We start from the raw sequence: 19460 nt of genomic DNA, 5'->3' as shown, positions 1-19460 counted from the left end.
TCAGAAAGAAAAAGCACAACACAAACTGGTATTTGGTTTAGGACTGTATGGTTCACACAGCGCTTAAGGAGCATTTTAGACAAAAGCAAGCTTTCTGCCAAAAATTCAAGGGGAAAAAGAACATTTCTGCTTTGCTGTCTGAATACAGTTAGAAACCAAGCCGACAAAATAGCCTGGCACTGCTGCCCACTGTGAAATAAGCCGTGCATCTCGTTCTTTACAAGCACAGCTCAATTTGTCTTCATCCTGCCCAGTTTAGCTTTTGCAGATTTACCCTAAGGAGAAATTCCTGTCCCCACAACCCCTGCTTTTGCTTTAATTTCTACCCAATATAATCACAAAATAGCTAGACCAAAACATGCACCGCTGCTGTGTGGAACAGATCTGTACCTAAAGCTGAAATCTGAGTAGTGAAGCCAAACTCATTTAACCTCTTCCAGCATCTTTCCTTCAGTTCTCCATCATCTCACTTGCTCCCATTGAAGCGTAACAGGTCACTGCTAGTTTAATATCTAGCGATCACGGGGGGTTTTTATGGAATTGCTGCTAAGTACTGTGTCGAAGATGGACACATCTGATCTATATAAAAGAGCATAGGAGATTTTCTGTAGTTGGAAAAAAAATAGCTTTGTCAGTTTTGTAACAGATTATGTCCCAAGCCCAATGGCAGAAACAGTAGTAGGTTCTGAATGCTCCAACTGAACATACTCAAAGATTTCTGCAAGGAACAGAGATTGGGAAGAGCATCCCCCTCCCCATCCCAAAGAGCATCTGCAATTCAGAAAGGTCAGAAAATGGCATGAAAATGCAGAAATAAGGAGGATGGAGAACACATGAGCTGAAGTTAGAAAACTCAGGAAAAACACCTATTGTTACCAACAAAAATACAGACCACAGGCTGAAAACCACTAAGCAATACATGAAAAACAAAGGAGAGCAGCAAGATTAAATTCATCTATCCCTCCCCTGTCTTCATTGGAAGATTTATAAAGACCTGCAGATCAAAAGAGTGTGAGAACCACTGCTGTAAGAATCTACTAGTCTGAATATTCTTGTTACCGTCCCCTTTTGTTACCTGATTAGCTGAATCCTCTTTGCACCATCTTGCAGTTTCCATTATTAGCTGTTAAGGCCAAGATGTTGGGATGTTAGCAACACAACTAGTGAAGGGACTTGAACATAAGACCTATGGAGAGAGGCTGAGGGAGCTGGGGTTGTTTAGTCTGGAGAAGAGGAGGCTTAGAGGTGAGCTCAGCACTCTCTAGAACGACCCGAAGGGCAGTTCTAGCCAGGTGGGGTTTGGGCTCTTCAGCAATAGGACAAGGGGCTATGGGCTTCAACTCGCCAGGGGAAATTTAGGCTGGAGATGAGAAAGCAATTCTGTGCAGAGAGAGTGGTCAGGCATTGGAATGGCTGCCCAGGGAGGTGGTGGACTCACCAGCCCTGGAGGTTTTTAAACTCAGATTGGACATGGCACTTAGTGCCATGATCTAATAAACGGACTAAAGTTGGACCAAGGGTTGGACTCGATGATCTCTGAGGTCTTTTCCAGCCCAGTCGATTCTGTGATTCTGTGACTCTGGCACAGCCCCGAGTGCCCAGTCTCTAAGTCCTGCTGTCCCACGTCTTGAAGAAACAACCTAATCCTGCGAAGGGGCCAAGTGTTGTCCCCCTGGAGCAGGCAGCCAAGCTGAGTAGACACAGATCAGAGCTTCAGAAACATCTGTATCGCAACAGGCACCAAACTGGTACCGAACTTCAGACTAAACAGAAAAGTAACCCCCTAAACTGCAGCTTTCCTGAATGCCGGCAGCTAGAAACTGCCAACTGGTAACGGCAATTGGCAGCTCCAGCGTGAACTGAGGCTTTGTGTCATTTAACTCTCCTGTTCCCCCCAGTCCACACAGACGTGCTGCTGGAAGACACGGCATTTTGCACAAGACCTTGGAACTCCCTCATGAACCATCTCTTCTTACTGAGAACAAGTGTTGCTAGTGGGGAATATCTTATATGAGGCAATTCTGAACGGCACGGTTATGGTCTTCTCCACAAGTGTCTCCTTTGCTTGCCGCCACCCCAAAAACTTGGCATCTTTTGGGGAGGGTTCTTCAGTTCAAGTGTCCCACTTGTGTGAGTGGGAAGTCCCTAAGGAGACTCTACTGCCTCAGGACAAGCTTTGAGAAGGTTTTTTAAAACAACATTTGGTCTAACATAGTTTTACCAGCATAAAGAGACTTAAATTGCTGCAACCCCCCTGCTTTTCTCATCCCTTCGCAGACCAGTTCTGTAAGTCTTTCCAGAGGAAGGTTTCAAGTTCAACGTGATGCTGCCTGACAACCTGTATGTGAATAATATGAGGATGTGTTTTAAAATAAGCCCAGCAACCAAATGCTCAACTATACAAATAGAGTAATTTGACAAACAGATCAAGAAGAGGTACCAATTCCACAGTCATTTGATGGATCTTATCCTGTGCCTAACAGGCTCTTCAGGAGTTCAGTTTTGATATAGAAAGCTGAAGTTTTATACATACACCTGTGTTTATACAGGCTCACAAAATAGATAACACTAATAAATACACACTTTATATAGAAATATATATATAAAATATCCCTTGTGACAGATAACCATAAGCCAAACACCCGTATTAAGCCACAGAACAAAGTTTATTGTATCTTCTCAAATTCTTTGTACAGTTTTGCTGCTAAACAGACACAACACAGCGGCATGTTGCCTTTAATCTTTATTTCAATCCTAAGTCCAACTTGAAAGAATTGGTAACACATTTAATGGCATCTTCAATAAATAAAATGACCCAAAAAATCTAGTCTTCGCACAGACACATTACAATCCACTCCAAATTCGATATTGCCAAAACATTTTGTTCTAAAAACTTGCTCCGAAGGCGTTTTTTTGTTTGTTTCAGCGCTTAAATACACAGAAAAGTATATGATGAGAGAAAACAGATACCCTATTCTGAACAGAACTTGTAAAAAGCAGTAACTTAGAAACAAAAGATAATTAAATCTCTCTAAGTAGATTAAAGAATCCAGTTTGAGGTCTGTTTGGAAAAAATCCTGATTTTTAACCTTCATATCAAAACATGTAGTTTTGCCAGATCCTATTCTATGTCAGCACACTTATACAATAAGAATTCAATGCCATGATTTCATTTTTAAGGGGAAATTCACAAAGCGAAAGCATTAACCTCCCACGCTCACTAAAGTAGCCGTGGTCCGTATATTGTGCAGCGGTAAGAGGCCATTTGTGCTCGGTCCATCATTTGAGCTCCTACCATAGTGGAAAAGAGCCTGTAGTTCACCCTTTGTTTCTGCATCTCAGTGCAGGAGCCTCAGGAACCTCAGCGAGCTGAGAATTCCTGCAAATACAAACCTTCCCGCACAGATCGGATTGCAGGACGAGGACCAACGCGTCTGATTCTCATTAGAAGTCAGGCTTTATTTAAAGCTTTTCTTAGAGAAAACCATCACTGAAGAAAAGCTGATGCCCAAAAAAAGCTCCAAATTGCAATTCCCTGTGATTTCCAACATCTATTAGCATATCGCAAACCAATTACAGTGTCAGTTGATGTAGGAAGAACCATTCTATCACTAAAATTAGTTAAAACACTCATCTTCAAGCCTTCTGGAGCCTTCTTCAGTGAGAGCTTAGGGCATGCAAGGAATGCATAGTTGGGCCCCCCCAGACCTATGCATAGTATATAGGGGAGAGAAAAGGTTACTTTAAACAAAAGGCAGAATTACACCACATCTGTGCAAACATTTAAACCAGTTTGTTTCATCTGGTCGCTTATCCCAACCACTTGTCTTGACTGTACTTGGCTAATTCAAGAGAACGTGATGAAGCACAAGCCAATTTATTTAAGGGAATGGAAGTTCTTTTCGGCAGGTGTCTTCCCCTCAGCTGACCCCATGGTAACAAAAGTGCAATAATTTACAATCTTTTCAAACAAACAGCTATTAAAATAACACAACTTCAGGGAAACCAATTCACTAGTTTCACCATAAAAATAGTTCCCCAGGTAACAAACCTTAAAGCATTCGGTAACACAGTATTTCAATAATAATACAGAGAATCCCTTCCACTTGTTAAAAAAGACAGAACTGTTACAAGATTTTGCTTATTTTACACTATTTAAGAGTTTTGCAATCTTGTGAAGACCGTGCTGTAATTAAGAATATAACTGTCATTTTAAATACATGAGTATGGAAATACTGGCCTGACTGAAATGATATTCTCAAGCTTTTGCAAATAAAGACAAGGTAAAGGCCAGGGCCATGTCAGCCAGGTTACTCAAGAACTTACAAGACAGTTTACATCCGGAGTCATACGAAAGCACCACTTCTCATACTTTGTCTACCTGTTGCTGAACAGCATATTAAATGATTTTGTGAGAACTGCTAAAGCAGATTCTCATCCTAACAGTAGCTTGACTTAGAGAATTCAGGTTTGGGGACAACAGGGAACTTTGACAAAATTGTCTGAAAAATTTCTGCTAAATTTGGTCCAAGCATCCAAAAACCAACCAAGGGCATGCACGTCCCTCATAGCTTAATGATCTTTAGTTATCCTTAAAACAAAAAAGTGTATGGCAATAAGGAATAAGGGCTGCCCACGATAGGCACAGAATAAATAGTTCCTTCAGAAAGACGTTTCAACTGTGGTTTTGCCATGTGAGAAACTGAACTTGTACTAATCAAGAACCCTGAAATTTGTACATCGTAGCCACGAGAAATTTCCTATTTAAGAAACAGATCCATTTGTAATTTACTGCTTTCCCAATCCTCATTAGATATGTGAAAACCAATAAAAAAAATCTTTTAAAACAATTACAAAGAGTGGACTGCAGGGGCAGCTATTCAAGCAAGATTCAAGCATGAGTTGAAATGAACGTTCAAGCTGGGCATTAGCCTTCTTTGTCGAAAATTTGTACGACTTTTTCAAAAACCTAAAAAGAGAAAGAACAATGTTAATTTTATGAAGTGTCAGTCAACTAGTTATTTCAAACCAGCACACACAATAACTGATAGTATTTTTAAAATACATAGTTTTTTCTTAGAACATTCACAATAATTCTTTAATAGTGAAACTGGCATCAATTCTGGGAAACTGAGGCAGAAGAGCAGTACTACTGCAGAAAGGCAAAAGCTCATGAAAGTCAATAAGACAAGACACTGCTAAACACAGAAACGCTGAAAATTTAGCCCAGCTCATGTTCAAGCAGAACTAATTGATTTCTGGAAGTTATTCACATCTTAATCAATCCTTCAAGAGTCAAAATGAGAGTTCCACAGGCTCCCCCAGTAACACACATCAGTGCTGAATTAGCACACTAACCACATATCTCAGAAAAATGCCAAAAATATGTACTGCTGTCGTCCCCATGGCTTTTTTGGCTGATATACTTACTTCATCAACAGATTTCGAGGCATCCACTTTTCTGACTTTTCCCATTCTCTCATACAAATCTATTATAGGCCTGGTAGACTGCAGATACGTATGAATTCTAGGAGAAAGCACAGGGGGAAAAGCATTACACAGCAGAATATTAACAGAAGGGAACTGAAATGTTTTGGAGATAGTACCTCTTTTCCAGACTCTCCCGATTATCATCACTCCTACCACTGCTCTTGCCTCTTTCAAGACAGCGGCCAATACATATCTACAAAAAAACACCAAAAAGATGATCACGACTAAGAACACAAGGTGCTATCTTGAAAGCAGGAATGGAACAAAAATCCAGAAAATCTAAATAAGCCTGACACACAAAAGTGTCCAGATCTGGTAGGTGTAACCAGAATTCATGTGGCAAGTTAAGATTCCTCCAAGGAAAAAGGATGATAGCTGTAGATAGCTTTAGATAGCTTCAGTGAGGTAGACTGTGAACTGGCTGAAGGGAAGAAGCCAGAGAGTCGTGGTCAATGGAGCAGAGTCCAGTTGAGGCCTGGATCTAGTGCAGTGCCTCAGGGGGCAGTGCTGGGGCTAATTATTATTCAATATATTCATCAGTGATTTGGATGAAGGAATAGAGTGACTGTCAGCAAGTTTGCTGATGACACCAAGCTGGGAGGAGTGGTGACACTGGAAGCTGTGCTGCCATCAAAGACCTGGACAGGCTGGAGAGCCGGGCAGGGAAAAATGTAATGAAATAGAACAAGGGCAAGTCTTGAATCTGGGCAGGAACAACCCCAGGTTCCAGTATAAGTTGGGGAATGAGCTGTTGGAGAGCAGTGTAGGGGAAAGGGACCTGAGGGTCCTGGGGACAGCAGGGTGACCATGAGCCAGCACTGGGCCCTTGTGGCCAGGAAGCCAATGGCACCTGGGGTGGGTTAGAAGGGGGTGGTCAGTAGGTCAGAGAGGTTCTGCTGCCCCTCTGCTCTGCCCTGGGGAGACCACACCTGGAATCTTGTGTCCAGTTGTGGCCCCTCAGTTCCAGCAGGACAGGGAACTGCTGGAGAGAGTCCAGCGCAGCCACCAAGATGCTGCAGGGAGTGGAGCATCTCCCGTGTGAGGAAAGGCTGAGGGAGCTGCGGCTCTGGAGCTGGACAAGAGGACACTGAGGGGGGACTCATTCCTGGGGAATCAATATGGAAAGGGGGAGTGTCAGGAGGATGGAGCCAGGCTCTTCTGGGTGACAACCAATGGTAGGACAAGGGGTAATGGGTTCAAACTGGAACACAAGAGGTTCCACTTTTAAATTGGAGAAGAAACTTATTGTTAGTGAGGGTGGCAGAGCCTGGCCCAGGCTGCCCAGGGGGGTTGTGGAGTCTCCTTCTCTGCAGACATTCCAACCCGCCTGGACACCTTCCTGTGTAACTTCATCTGGGTGTTCCTGCTCCATGGGGGGATTGCACTGGATGAGCTTTCCAGTCCCTTCCAACCCCTGACATTCTGGGATTCTGTGACTCCATCAGTTTATTAAAATGGCAGCTCTTAAAATGGCATTGTGGTCAGTGGAAGCAAAAGCACCATCAAATTTCTGGTTCAACTGTGCATCCAACCTGAGGCATTCAAAGAAAAGAATTATCTGCTTCTCAAGGATGTGTTCAGACTGTCTGCAAAGCAGCACAGCAGCTTCAACCACCACTCTACGCCTGAACTGAAAGTCATGGTGGCCTATCCCCATCATTTTGTAAGGCTACACACCAAGTTAAAACGTTCTTACTTGACATTGCTATAATGAAGACTTAAAAATCAAATTATTTTCCCTACAAAGTACACCCATAGCAAAAAGAAATAATCCAGAAGATTATGAAGGCGTTGTTATTTATTTTTAGATCTAGTAACAAAATTAGAACCCCCAAATTAACACCCTACCATGTGGATAAAAAAAGAAAAATTAATCTTATTTAAGTTTATAAATAGAAAAAAATAATCCCTCATTTGTTGAGATTTAAAAAAATAAATAAATAAAAAGAAAAGGTAAAAAAGATTCTCAGGAAATTGGGAAAAAGGGTAAAAGGATGAAAATCAGCTAAAGGTGTTGGGATCCTCATATCAGTTTTCATGCCTCAAGGGCACTGACATATTAAAGTGACAGCCTATCATGGGACTTGTCAAATTAATATAATGTATCACTGTCAAAATGCCCTTGTGATCTAATGACTAAAAGCGTTGATTACTGGCTCTCTTATAGCACAGCTCGTAACTAGAAAATAAAGATGACTGCTGCTACCAGCACTTCAGAATTAAAACAGACATTGCACTCAAATACATTTTGGACTAAACAACAGTTAAAAGCAAACCGAGTAATGTTTTTTGTAAATTAACTAAATTTTGTATAATGTATTTAAAGTTTTTATAAATTTTGCTTAAGAATGCAATTGCCTGAAGTACTTCAGTATAATGTATTCACACATGATTATACCAAGTGTCCCCCTGCTGCTTCAAAGCCATCCAGGTTTTTATCTGCAAAGACAAATAGCCAAAAAATCCTTCAAACTCACAGACCAAGTTTTCCTTCTGCTCTTACATTAGTCCATTGACTACCTGACAGAGTTTATTGTTCTTCCTGAAGGATTCTCCCAATACAGCAAGAAAAGAAGTTACAGGATGACACACTTCATTACCTCATTGTCACAATCAAAAAAGAGAACAAAAGAAACATCCGCCTTTCCATCCATAGTCTTATTCCAGCCTTGAAGATTATCTTCATTCCTGGGAAATCCATCAATTAAGAACTTGTTCTTCTGGGAATTGGCAGCCATTGTTTGATCCATAGCCTGATAAAAGAGAATTCAATTCATGATCTCTTGTACATACAACCATTTATCTACTTACTAAATTACCCCCAAAACGTTGACATGGTAAATTGAGCAGCTTTTATCTTTGATTTACTGCAGATTTACAAGATGTATTTTTGTTTCACCTTCAATGCATGCTAATTAACTCCCTGATGCATCCACACGTCCCTCTTTCAAACTGAATTGGCTATTTCATAAAGCTCAAAATCTTGTATCACAGAATCACAGCTTAAGAAGTTGATTTTCCATAAGATACTGGAAAGTGCTGTTACACAATAAGATGCCAAAACATGACCTAGAGTTAATTCTAATAGAAAAACTCCAGATAAACCTAGTGCCATGAGCAACAGAAGCCTTTTGCCTTAAAGGAAATACTCTGGTTGTTTTCCTGGACATCTAATAAGGGTAAAGGCTGGAGCTTTTCCTTCCATAGGAACATTACCAGGTGCTCTTCTCTTTCACCTGGCTATCTATTTCCATAAAATTGACATAAATTTACTACATCTAAGGCCTCTACCCTCCCGTTCAATATGACTGAGCTGACCAAGAGGTCCAAAAGCTAGTCAAGAAAAATAAGAAATCCAGAGTTGTGCTGATTTCCTTAGAGCTACTAAAGAATAAAGTAAAACATGTGCACCCACATGTCCACTGTTTCATACTAGGCACACCAGAGGAAAGGCAGCTCTTCCAGAATGAGGCCACTGCCTTGTTGCTTAGTCTGCAAGAGTGAATCAGCAAGGAAATAGCCCTTTCCTTACCCTCTTCAGCAAGCTGATTGTTATTTCAACCGGTACAATTTCCCCTTCCTTAATGTAGTTCTCGATGAGCTCTCCATACTGTGAGCCCGGCCTTTTCCGTTCATCTCGAAGGAGGTCACCGGCAGAAAGGTGCGTGTAGCCGTATTTCTGAAATGTGCAAAACAAACAGGCATAAATTCCCTTGAATTAGTACACGTGCAAAGTTAAATGTGGTTGATACTGTTGACGTTATCTTCACACTACAACAGAAAAATATAGGGAATAGCATCTTGCTAGTGACAGATCTATTCCACCATCAGTATGTAATCCATAGTATACTCGGTATGCGCAGAAAGCACAGCGGTACAGAGATTCTTGGATAAAACGCTCAACAGGCTTTCGCTCAGGCAGTTATGTCCAGTTTTCAAAGGTAATTTTGCCATGTTTGGAAACCAGACTGGCTCAAAGTCCTTCCTGAAATATTACACTGTGCAAGGAGACATTTAACAATCACCAGATCTGATGCAAGCAGTTCAATTGATTAAAAATTAGAAGTGGTTATTAGTCGCTGGGGAAAGTCTTGATTTACAAAGTGAAAAAGTCAAGACAGTGCCTCTCCTTGCTATGTTTATGGAACAGGTTGGCAATTCTATCTAATTACCTACTTCTACTAAAAAAAAAAGCACATGAGGTGGTTGCAGGTCCTTTGGGTCTGGAAGGAGCACTGTAGGGGAAAGGGGCCTGGGGACAGCAGGGTGACCATGAGCCAGCACTGGGCCCTTGTGGCCAGGAAGCCAATGGCACCTGGGGTGGGTTAGAAGGGGGTGGTCAGTAGGTCAGAGAGGTTCTGCTGCCCCTCTGCTCTGCCCTGGGGAGACCACACCTGGAATCTTGTGTCCAGTTGTGGCCCCTCAGTTCCAGCAGGACAGGGAACTGCTGGAGAGAGTCCAGCGCAGCCACCAAGATGCTGAAGGGAGTGGAGCTGTGAGCTACTGAAGAGCAGGCTCAGGCATGCAGGAGGGTGGCGATGGATGTCACCACCCTTGGGGAACTGCTGGAGAGAGTCCAGTGCAGGGCAACTAAGATGCTGAAGGGAGTGGAGCATCTCCCGTGTGAGGAAAGGCTGAGGGAGCTGCGGCTCTGGAGCTGGACAAGAGGACACTGAGAGGGGACTCATTCATGGGGATCAATATGGAAAGGGTGAGTGTCAGGAGGATGGAGCCAGGCTCTTCTGGGTGACAACCAATGGTAGGACAAGGGGTAATGGGTTCAAACTGGAACGCAAAAGGTGCCACTTAGATTTGAGAAGAAACTTCTTTCCAGTGAGGGTGGCAGAGCCTGGCCCAGGCTGCCCAGGGGGGTTGTGGAGTCTCCTCTGCAGACATTCCAACCCGCCTGGACACCTTCCTGTGTAACCTCATCTGGGTGTTCCTGCTCCATGGGGGGATTGCACTGCATGAGCTTTCCAGGTCCCTTCCAACCCCTGACATTCTGTGACATTCCAACCACAGCGCGAGTCAGAAATCCTTATGTCCCCGTTGTGGTTCTGACACCAACTTCCTTCTCCACCTGGGTCAAGCCACTTATAACTCTGCAGCTGCACAGGCACTCCCCAAACCCGCCCTGCGCACCCGTCCTTGCTGCCTCCTGCCCCAGGAAGAACAGGATAAACCGGGAGGGCAGCCCTGGGGGACACCGGTACCTTCCGATGATGATGATGTGGCAGATGAAGGTGAACAATTCCACCGGTACCACCCTGTGCCACGCCATGTACAGTCAACAGAGAGCAGTGAGATCATGTCCAAATCTATCCATTTGGTGCCAGCAAACAGCAGTACTCTTTTCTTTCACCTCCTTGGTGCTTACCTAAGCTAGGTATACATCCAAAACAGACCACACCTGTACACACTCATCCTAAAGTTTTTACACACAAAAAGAGTGGCAGCAAAAAAACCTTTCGGGCTATCAGCTTGGCTGCAGCAACATCCAAAGCAAATTTCAAACAAGGTGCCTGAGCAGCATAATAATGTGACTACACACACTTTGTAAGGCCGTGAACTTGGGATTTAAAAACTTGGCTACTGGACTAAGCACAACAGAAATATTACATGAGCCACTAAGTGACTTTCGAAATACTTCAGTTGCTTTCCAATTTCGCCCACAAAAGTGTGGCAAGTTAGTTCTGCCATAGTCATAATTTAAGGAGGGATATAATTACCTAAATCTCCAAAACTCTACACAGCTGGTGGAAAAAGGAAGCAAGATTTTGCTCTAAATAACTGTGAAGGAAAAGCTCCACAGACGTCCTCTATAAGCTCACTGTACTCCTGCTTTAATGTGCACTGCATTTGGATATGCCTATTTCATTGCAAATCTAAATATTAACTATGAACTACAGAAGCCATAAACCAGAATAAATCTTTCCTTATAAGCAAGAAACCTTACTCTGCTGAACCCTAAATTAACATGTAGCTCTTCTTGCTGAAGTTAAAGAATTATATTTTTAACATTAAATTTCTACAAAGGAGAAAACGGGAGGAAAATATAATCCTTTTGGTTTTAGAGGATTACCAAACCATTTAATTTTCCTTGGCATTTCCCTTTTCATGCATGAAAATGAAATCAAGTCAGGCAATTTTTGGAATTCTCTGTCCCAAACTAAAATAGGTTTTAATGGCTGAACGGGAAAGTAAAAGATAGAAGTGTGCTAAAGTGCTGTTGCATAAACAGACTTGTTTTAAATAATAGTAAATTGTATTCTAGAGTAACCTTGAGAACGGATTAACCAGGCAACAAGAAAAACAAGCTTCTCCTTCAGGGGCAAAACATCTATTTGTTAACTGTACTGAGTCAAGAGCCAAAGACAACACATTGATTTAAACAATGCGAACAAGCCCAGAGAAAGGCTTGGCTGCTGTTCTGGGAAGTGGTGCTCACACTGCTCTCACCCATTTAAATCAATTAACACAGGGCACAAAGTTTTCTTTGGTCTTCAGAGAGATAAACCCTCAGCAAGCGTCCTGAATTGGACAAAATTGTCACATCCCCAAGAGCTCGTGAAAGAGACCGTGATGTAACTGCCCAAAAATGGGGCGTCTTGCTGAAGTGCCAAGCACATCTTGATGCAATCCCTAGAACGTGACTGCTGCATAATCCTTCTCCTCCAAAATCAGAAAGGGAGCGGGACTGCGGCGGCCAAACTATGAAAGAGCTTTTCCTCCAGTTTTTGAAGGACACATATATGCTACATTCGTAATGTCAGACTGAGAGGAAGATTTGAAATAGAAACTAGGTTAGAAAAATATGCCGAGCACCTTAAATCTGGATTTTTAGATTACAGAGATTTAAAAAAAAAAAAAGAAAATATAGCATTAACTATTCTAAAACTTATTTCAGCAGTAATATTTTCTGCTATGCTTCGCTGTGGGGGACTACGGTGGGTCTGTGGATTCCCTGATGGAGGGCATGGGAACAGAAATTAGCCTTGAAGATATGAAGGCCTACCCGTGAGAAAGATGGGAGTAAAGGAGTATCTGGAGATGTTAAGGATGCACCTGTGAGGGAGAAAGGAGTAAAACAGCAACATCGATGATAGCAAAAATAGCCTATGAGATGCTACTGTTGTAACTTGTAACCAATAGTGAAGAGACACTTGAATTGGTAAAACTGTATAAAAATGCACTTGTGGCAATAAATGGCATCTACTACTTTCATTCTGGAAGAACCTGGTCCATGTTGTTTGTCCATCTCAACCGCAACACTTAGCAGACTGCTGTGCCATTCTAATAGAAGAAAAAATATTAAATTGCTGTTATTTCTAAAGCTATTTTTATATTTGGAGAACCATAATCCAAATATCTTACAGAAATGAGCTGTGAATGAATGAATGAGATAAAAATCAGCTGTCTTCAGCACCACTGTAGTCACCTGCTTCCTTTGCTTAAAAAAAGATCAATCACAGTGCCATGGAAAGGCAAGCTCAATTTTCCATCGATCCCAGCACACAGGGGCTCATCAGCACACACTTAGTACCGTGTAGAGAAGGGCAAAACATCGCTCGCTTGTTGGACTCCCAGTGGCCTGGGAAATCAGTCCCCATGCAGCAGGACAAGCTGGGCCAAGCAAGGTGGATGCCTCACATCTCCAAATCACAACCCGAGACCACAGCCTCCCTGGATGCCCTTCTCTCCCCTGTCCTACAGCCACTTGCAGCTTTCTTCTGTCAGCCAGGATCTACAACGTCCACTGCCCAGACAGAACATTCTTTGCTTTCAGGAAACACACTAAATATACTGAGATAACAGAAAATACTCAAGTCATCTCTGTGCCGTGCTTGATTCAAGGAGGACATTGCTGTAGCAATGTTCTCCGGGCAGTAAGAAAGGATCAGGAGTGTGCAGCTGCTGAGACTCCTCACCCAGCTGGCTTTGGGGGGATCTGAGTTTATTTCTGCTTCAGCCCTGTCTGGTCCAGCAACACATCCCTCCACTAAATACACAGCTTGAGACTTCCCTAAATGAGCAGAAGCCAAGAAAAAGCAAGAGAAACACAAATTACTACTTTGACCTTGACTCCTATCTTGGCTTATCGTTGTTACTGCAAAAATGAAAGTCACAAGGCTTAAGATCTAAACACATAAAATAACAAACATTTATTGCCCTTCTTCTGAGCGGTCGTATCTTGAGCAACCTTAATAAATAACTGAAGTTTGCTACATGTTCTCAGACACACCATTCAATAAGCAGTTAAAATAAAAACAGAGCTGGGTAAAGCCTGCAGCCTTCGTGGTTTTCTTTTTTTTAAGCCTAAAAAGCTTTTGTCTGTTCTATTAGCAATTAACACATGGAATTCTAACTTTGGGGTATAAACTATAATGCAGTAATAGACCTTCTGCCTGCTTATTCCAAAAGGCGACATTTTCTTAGTTTGAAATATGTTCTTGTCTCTGGGGGAGGAAAAACAAACACAAAACCACATTAACAAAACAAAATGCACAAAGGAGATGCCACTGACTTTGCCCCCAGGGAAGTGGGTGGATAGACCAAGCACCCCAGGGCTTCAGAACACTCAGATCAACCAAGGCAACCAGTGTAATTGGGAGAGACCCAAAATCAATGCTCAGAGTCTGTGTCCTGCAAAATTGAAGCATAGTGATAAATCTTTGGGGGGTGGGTGTGAATTTATACGATCACCCACCGTGTTTATAACAAAGCTCCAAAGTTCAGAAATATTAACTTATATTTCAAAAAAACCCACCATACACTATAAGAACTTAAGGCTAAGTGGACTACTAATACTTGGCACTCTCAGAAGAGACTTCAGAAATTGAGTTTAAAGCAAACAATTCTAATAACGTTTTTATTTCAAGGCAGTTAACGCTGTCTCAGACTTCCAAAGGACATTTAACACATGACAGCCAAGCCTAAATCCACTGCTACTTTCAGACGATTGTTTCTGATACAATAAGTTCTTCTTTGCATTGTTTCTTTCACCCTAGGAAATCTCCTTATCATATATCCCAAAGCAACTTAACAGCTTTTTCCACTTGGCTATTAACTTATGCTCTTATAAAACAAGAAGGCTCAGCATCCCACCTTGTGTGATTAATTTTAGATTTAACCACAACCATACAGGATAAGGCTGAGGTGAATGATATTTTGGGTATCCAGAGAGACATGTCTTGCACACCCCAAATCCCTACAGAATCACGTTGCCCAAATAAACAAACAAAAATACAACTTCAATCTTGCTTGGAATAAAGACAAATGACTTAGTTATTACTCTTTCCTCCAACCAAAGAGCTTTGCATTTCAGAGGTTGTAAGGAGTTAAATTTTATATACATGAAAGCATAGTATGTGCAGATTTAAAGAACGTATTTCTTTCCCTTGACTTTTATAACCATTTGATAAGCAAAGTTCCAAAGTCAGCAATAAAACACATTCAGCTTGCCCTGCATTCAAGTGACATCATTCAACTACATGCCCAGATATTCTGCCTCACACTACAAGCTACACAACAGTCTTAGTTGATGGTAAACTCCACCTCACACGGCTGTGGAAGGTTTTGGGAGCTTATTGGCAGAGCTGGAAGGGAGAGGACAGGAACTTAAGAGGGAATTTGAGATAAATTCATCCCTTCCTAAAAAGAACAAACTGGTCTAGAGCAGCAGTTCTGCCACATCTGCATTCCAGTGACAATTCTATGAGTTTGTGAAGTGTACACACGAACCTTCCCTTCATATCAGAGAAAACCAGCCTGGTTCAGCTGTCTCCTCCAACCTTATCTGTGAAGATAAAGAAACCTAATCGCTTACCTGCTGTTCCCTTTCGCACACTGTGTCAATACCCATTTCCGCTTGTTATTATGTCGTCTTCCCTCAAATCATTTCTCCATTTGGTCCAAATTTGACATGAATACCTGCCATCTCCAGAATGAAGGACTCCAGCACACACACATTGAACAGTTATGATTTAGGCTAGTACTTAAACACATATTTTGCTCAAAACATGTGATAGCCATCTCCCTTTTCTGGGAACGTAAACCACAGTCAGCAAAACAATTGCAGCACTTTGAGAAATTGTTCCCAGGTAGTACGTAATACCCCCGTTACTCTACATATCATAGCTACCCTTGGTTTTGTAATAAAATAATGTTAAAATCATATAAGATAGCAACCTTCCAGTACCTCAAGGGGACCTACAAGAAAGCTGGAGAGGGACTATTACAAGAGCATGTAGTGACAGGACAAGGGGCAACGGCTTTAAACTGAAACAAGGTAGATCTAGATTAGATATAAGGAAGAAACTTTTCACCACGAGGGTGGTGAGGTGCTGGAACAGGCCAGAGAAGCTGTGAATGCCCCATCCCTGGAAATGTTCAAGGCCAGGTTGGTTTGGGCTTCAAGCAACCTGGTCTAGTGGAAGGTGTCCCTGCCCATGGCAGGGGGTTGGAACTATAATAGATGATCTTTAAGGTCCCTTCCAACCCAAACCATTCCATGGTTCTATCTCACCTCAGCAAAGTGAGACTTCTCCCACATGTGATGTGCTCTGTCTCAGATCTCTAGTACGAATAGAAACTGAGAAACATTTATAGCTCATATTGGACTTTTTGTTCCGCACAAACTTCAGATTTCCAGCAAGATACTGGGTCAGATTCATTCCAAATGTAAACTAGCATTATTCAGTTCATTTACAAGGATGAATAAGGTTTATTATCACGCAGTTACAGCCTCTCTTCTCTGTGGCAAGCTGCCAACAGGGTTTAAAATCTGAACACAAATACAGTTTAAAGCTAAAGACAGCACTGACTGCATACAGGCTGTTCAGCAGGGCTCTCTGAGGGGCTGCCAGGGGCCTGGCCAAGGCTGTGTGCTTAAAAGACAAGTTGCTCTCCAGCACTTCAGCTGCATTTCATCCACACTTCCCTGTTCATGCCTCCTTTTTCTAGTTTTCCAGACTGCCATCAGCCCAGCTCTCCCTTCAAGCCTCTCTCCCTCAAAGTTCACCCAGTGGCTCCTGTAGAAACATGCCAGAGAGGCAGAACACCATCCCTCACAGTCTGCACATGCCTTCTACTGGCAGCCCACTGACTTCAATTTACTTCTTTCCATGCAGTGAATAGGATTAGCAGAATTTAAGCAAATTTACATTTCTTAGTACTTGGACTTCCCTTTCCACGCTTAGAAAAGAAAATAAATACAGTACAAGCAAAGTTAACTTTCTTCTTTCATTTTGAGCTGCAAATACAACTCAAGTAGCAATGACTCATTCGAAGTTCTCCTAATAAAGTGGTCTTTATCCAATTATATTAGCATATCAAGCCAAAGGCAATTAAATTTCTAAACACAGGCCAGCAGCCACACAAGGTACTTCAGCCCTGAGGCTACACGAATGGTTTGGTGAAAGCCATTAATGACAGCCTACAAGATTCCCCTACAGTTTAAGCTCATTTGTTTGCTGTGTGCCAAGGGCAAAATTTGACCCTACCAAAAAGCTTTTAAGAACGCTACGAACCTTTCATCCCACAATTTAATTTAATGAGTAAGCTGGTTTGAATGAGAGTCCGTAATTTGAGGTTAAAATCCTTCAGAACTAAAGTCATAACGGCATTTTTCAGTCTGGACCAAATTCGCCTAACATAGTTATACAAGACTGACAATTGGGATATAATGGTAGCGTGGATAAACTGTAACAGCACTGCCAGGGCATCACCAAAACAGATGACACACAAAATGCGCCTGTACCAGGAGTTGTGGAGTTTTTGCCCATCAACAGCTTCAGAAACATGGTCATTGCTACAGTTCTTAGTCATTTCTTTCAGTACAGGTATGGATGAGCTTTGATCCTAAATGGCTTTCAACAGGAAAAATATATTAAACTGCTCTGAGGAGAAATAAAAATGTTTCAAATTTGGCATACACACACTTGGAAGCATCCAGTGTTAACTATGCCTGTAATTATCCACCTGAACACAGTGCAATTATCTCATTGTTTTTTAAAAGAACAATACTACATGCCATAGCACTTGCTGTTCTTTCTTAAATACTTGTTCTATCTCAAAGGGATGTAAAAATATATTTGGAAAACTGAAAATGTGAAAATTACAGCATAACGTGCTCTCAGACTGCAAGGTCAGTTTTAAGCTCTTTTAAAAGAGAGAACAAGATTAACCATCCCTGGAGTGAGAGCATCCTTTGACTTCTATGATATTCTGTCACATAACAAAATTTTGGTTCTATTTTTAACATTTTACGTAAGCTGGCACCAGGTCAGAAAGCCAACACCCTGCAGTGTCTACTGTACCAGCTCTAACATTTACGGGACGGGCTTCAGAAGACACGGACCTTGACCCCACGCATTCCCATTCAACACATTGCCAACCCCCGTAAACCACCTCGCCGCCCCTGCCACGCCAGCAGCACACGGGTGGCAGCCCTGCAGTCACCTACGTGGCCATTCAGACGTGTACAGAGCCACCCACGGGGGCCGGGCTGCGAGACACCCAGCACCGCCCGGCCGGCAGCGGCTCCTCGGGACCGGGATCTGCCCCCCGCGCCAAGGCGCAGCAGGACATCGGTGCCCCTACCCGAGCCACTGCCCGTAACGCCACGCTGGGGCGTCCTCCAAGCCCCAAGCGGGTGTCCCCCTGCCCAGGGTGGGTGTCACTACAGGGAGACCCACCCGTGGGGCAGGATGCCGGAGGAAGAAAAGGCAGCAGGAGGGAAAAGGCCAGCCCCTGGCTAAGCCACCTGGCAAGGGCTGGAGCTGGAGGCTGCGCCCGCCGCTTTACCGGCTAACGGGGAGACGTGGGGCTGGTGGTTTTATTTTATCGCGGCGGAACGAGAGCCCAGAGCACAGGGGGGATGCGGACCCGCCATCGCATGAAGGGGAATGCACTCCCCAAGGAGCAGAACAGACCCTTCGGGGAAAAGGGGGGCTACAGCTCCCAGTCGAGCCTGCAGAACCCCGCAGCCGAAGCCCCCGGCCCCCACCAGCCGTCCTCACCTCCACGATGCGAGCGCACTGCGTCCCCTTGCCCGCCCCGGGCCCGCCGAGGACGAAAACGACGACGGGCTTCATGAGGAGTTGGAGACGGCGGCGGAGCAGCAGCAGGACAGCGACAGCTCGAGGGCGGCCAGGGGGAGGCCGCGGGGCGGGCGGAGAGCGGCGGGCACCGGGGCCCGGGCCGGGGCTGAGGCAGAACCGCCGCCGCGCACCCGCTGCTGAGCTGTCCCCACCGAGGGAAAGTGCTTCCGGGTCCCCGGCGGCGCGCGCCGACCGGGAGGGGCGGGGCGGGCACGTGCGCGCAGGGCCGGCAGCGGCGGCTCCGCCATCCGGCGCGCAACGGGCAACGCGCCGCGCTCCGATGAACGCCCGCCCTGAGCGGTGTGAAACCGCTAGGATCGGGGCGAAGCGGCCGGGCCCTGTCGCTGCTCCTCACCCCGGACGCGCCACCGGGCCCCGACCGGTTGTCACAAGCGGGCAAGAGTGCAGGCCCTCACTGACCCGCGGTCGCCGTGGGTGGCGCACGCCCTGGGACACCCGGCTGGGAAAGGCCGCGGCTGGAGCGGCGCTCACAGCAGGACCGGGCAGGCGGGACGGTTGTGTCGGTTTAGCTTGAAAGCGACGTCAGCAGCCACAGTCCCTCCCGGCGGCGCCCCGCGCTGCCATGGCAACCGCAGTGCGCCTGCGCGCTCCGCGCCCTCCCGTTGACCGTTTATTAGGCCGCCGGCCTTTTTAAATCCCCGGCGCGCGCGCTGACGGTTGGTTCCCCGGGGTGTGCTTTGATTGGTCGAGAGAACCGTTTCCCCCACCGCGCGCCGATTGGGTGGAAGCGCGAAGTGGGGGTGGGACGCGACCCATCGTGCCTTCTGATTGGCCGGCGGCTGTTGGCGGCGGGGAACGAGGGGTCGGCTGTGGGCTGAGGAACGCGCCGCGCCGGGGCGGGCCGGGTTG

The 19460-nt window shown here is 44.4% G+C and overlaps 1 protein-coding gene across 1 annotated transcript; it reads right to left on the bottom strand.

The window, feature by feature from the left end:
* Positions 1 to 2662: 2662 nt before the first annotated feature.
* CMPK1 (cytidine/uridine monophosphate kinase 1) lies at positions 2663 to 18940 on the bottom strand. The gene is made up of 6 exons (XM_080348551.1): positions 18510 to 18940; positions 9023 to 9169; positions 8091 to 8243; positions 5607 to 5683; positions 5431 to 5527; positions 2663 to 4969 (listed from the first exon to the last, which is right to left on the bottom strand). Exons 1-6 carry the CDS (start codon positions 18582 to 18584, stop codon positions 4928 to 4930), a joined length of 591 nt encoding a protein of 196 aa, XP_080204677.1. The 5' UTR covers positions 18585 to 18940; the 3' UTR covers positions 2663 to 4927.
* Positions 18941 to 19460: the final 520 nt, after the last annotated feature.

Source organism: Nesoenas mayeri (genome assembly GCF_963082525.1).
Source record: "Nesoenas mayeri genome assembly, chromosome: 8".
NCBI lineage: Eukaryota > Metazoa > Chordata > Aves > Columbiformes > Columbidae > Nesoenas > Nesoenas mayeri.
The sequence above is the reverse complement of the archived record's forward strand: the minus strand, read 5'-3'. Positions and strand labels throughout refer to the sequence as shown.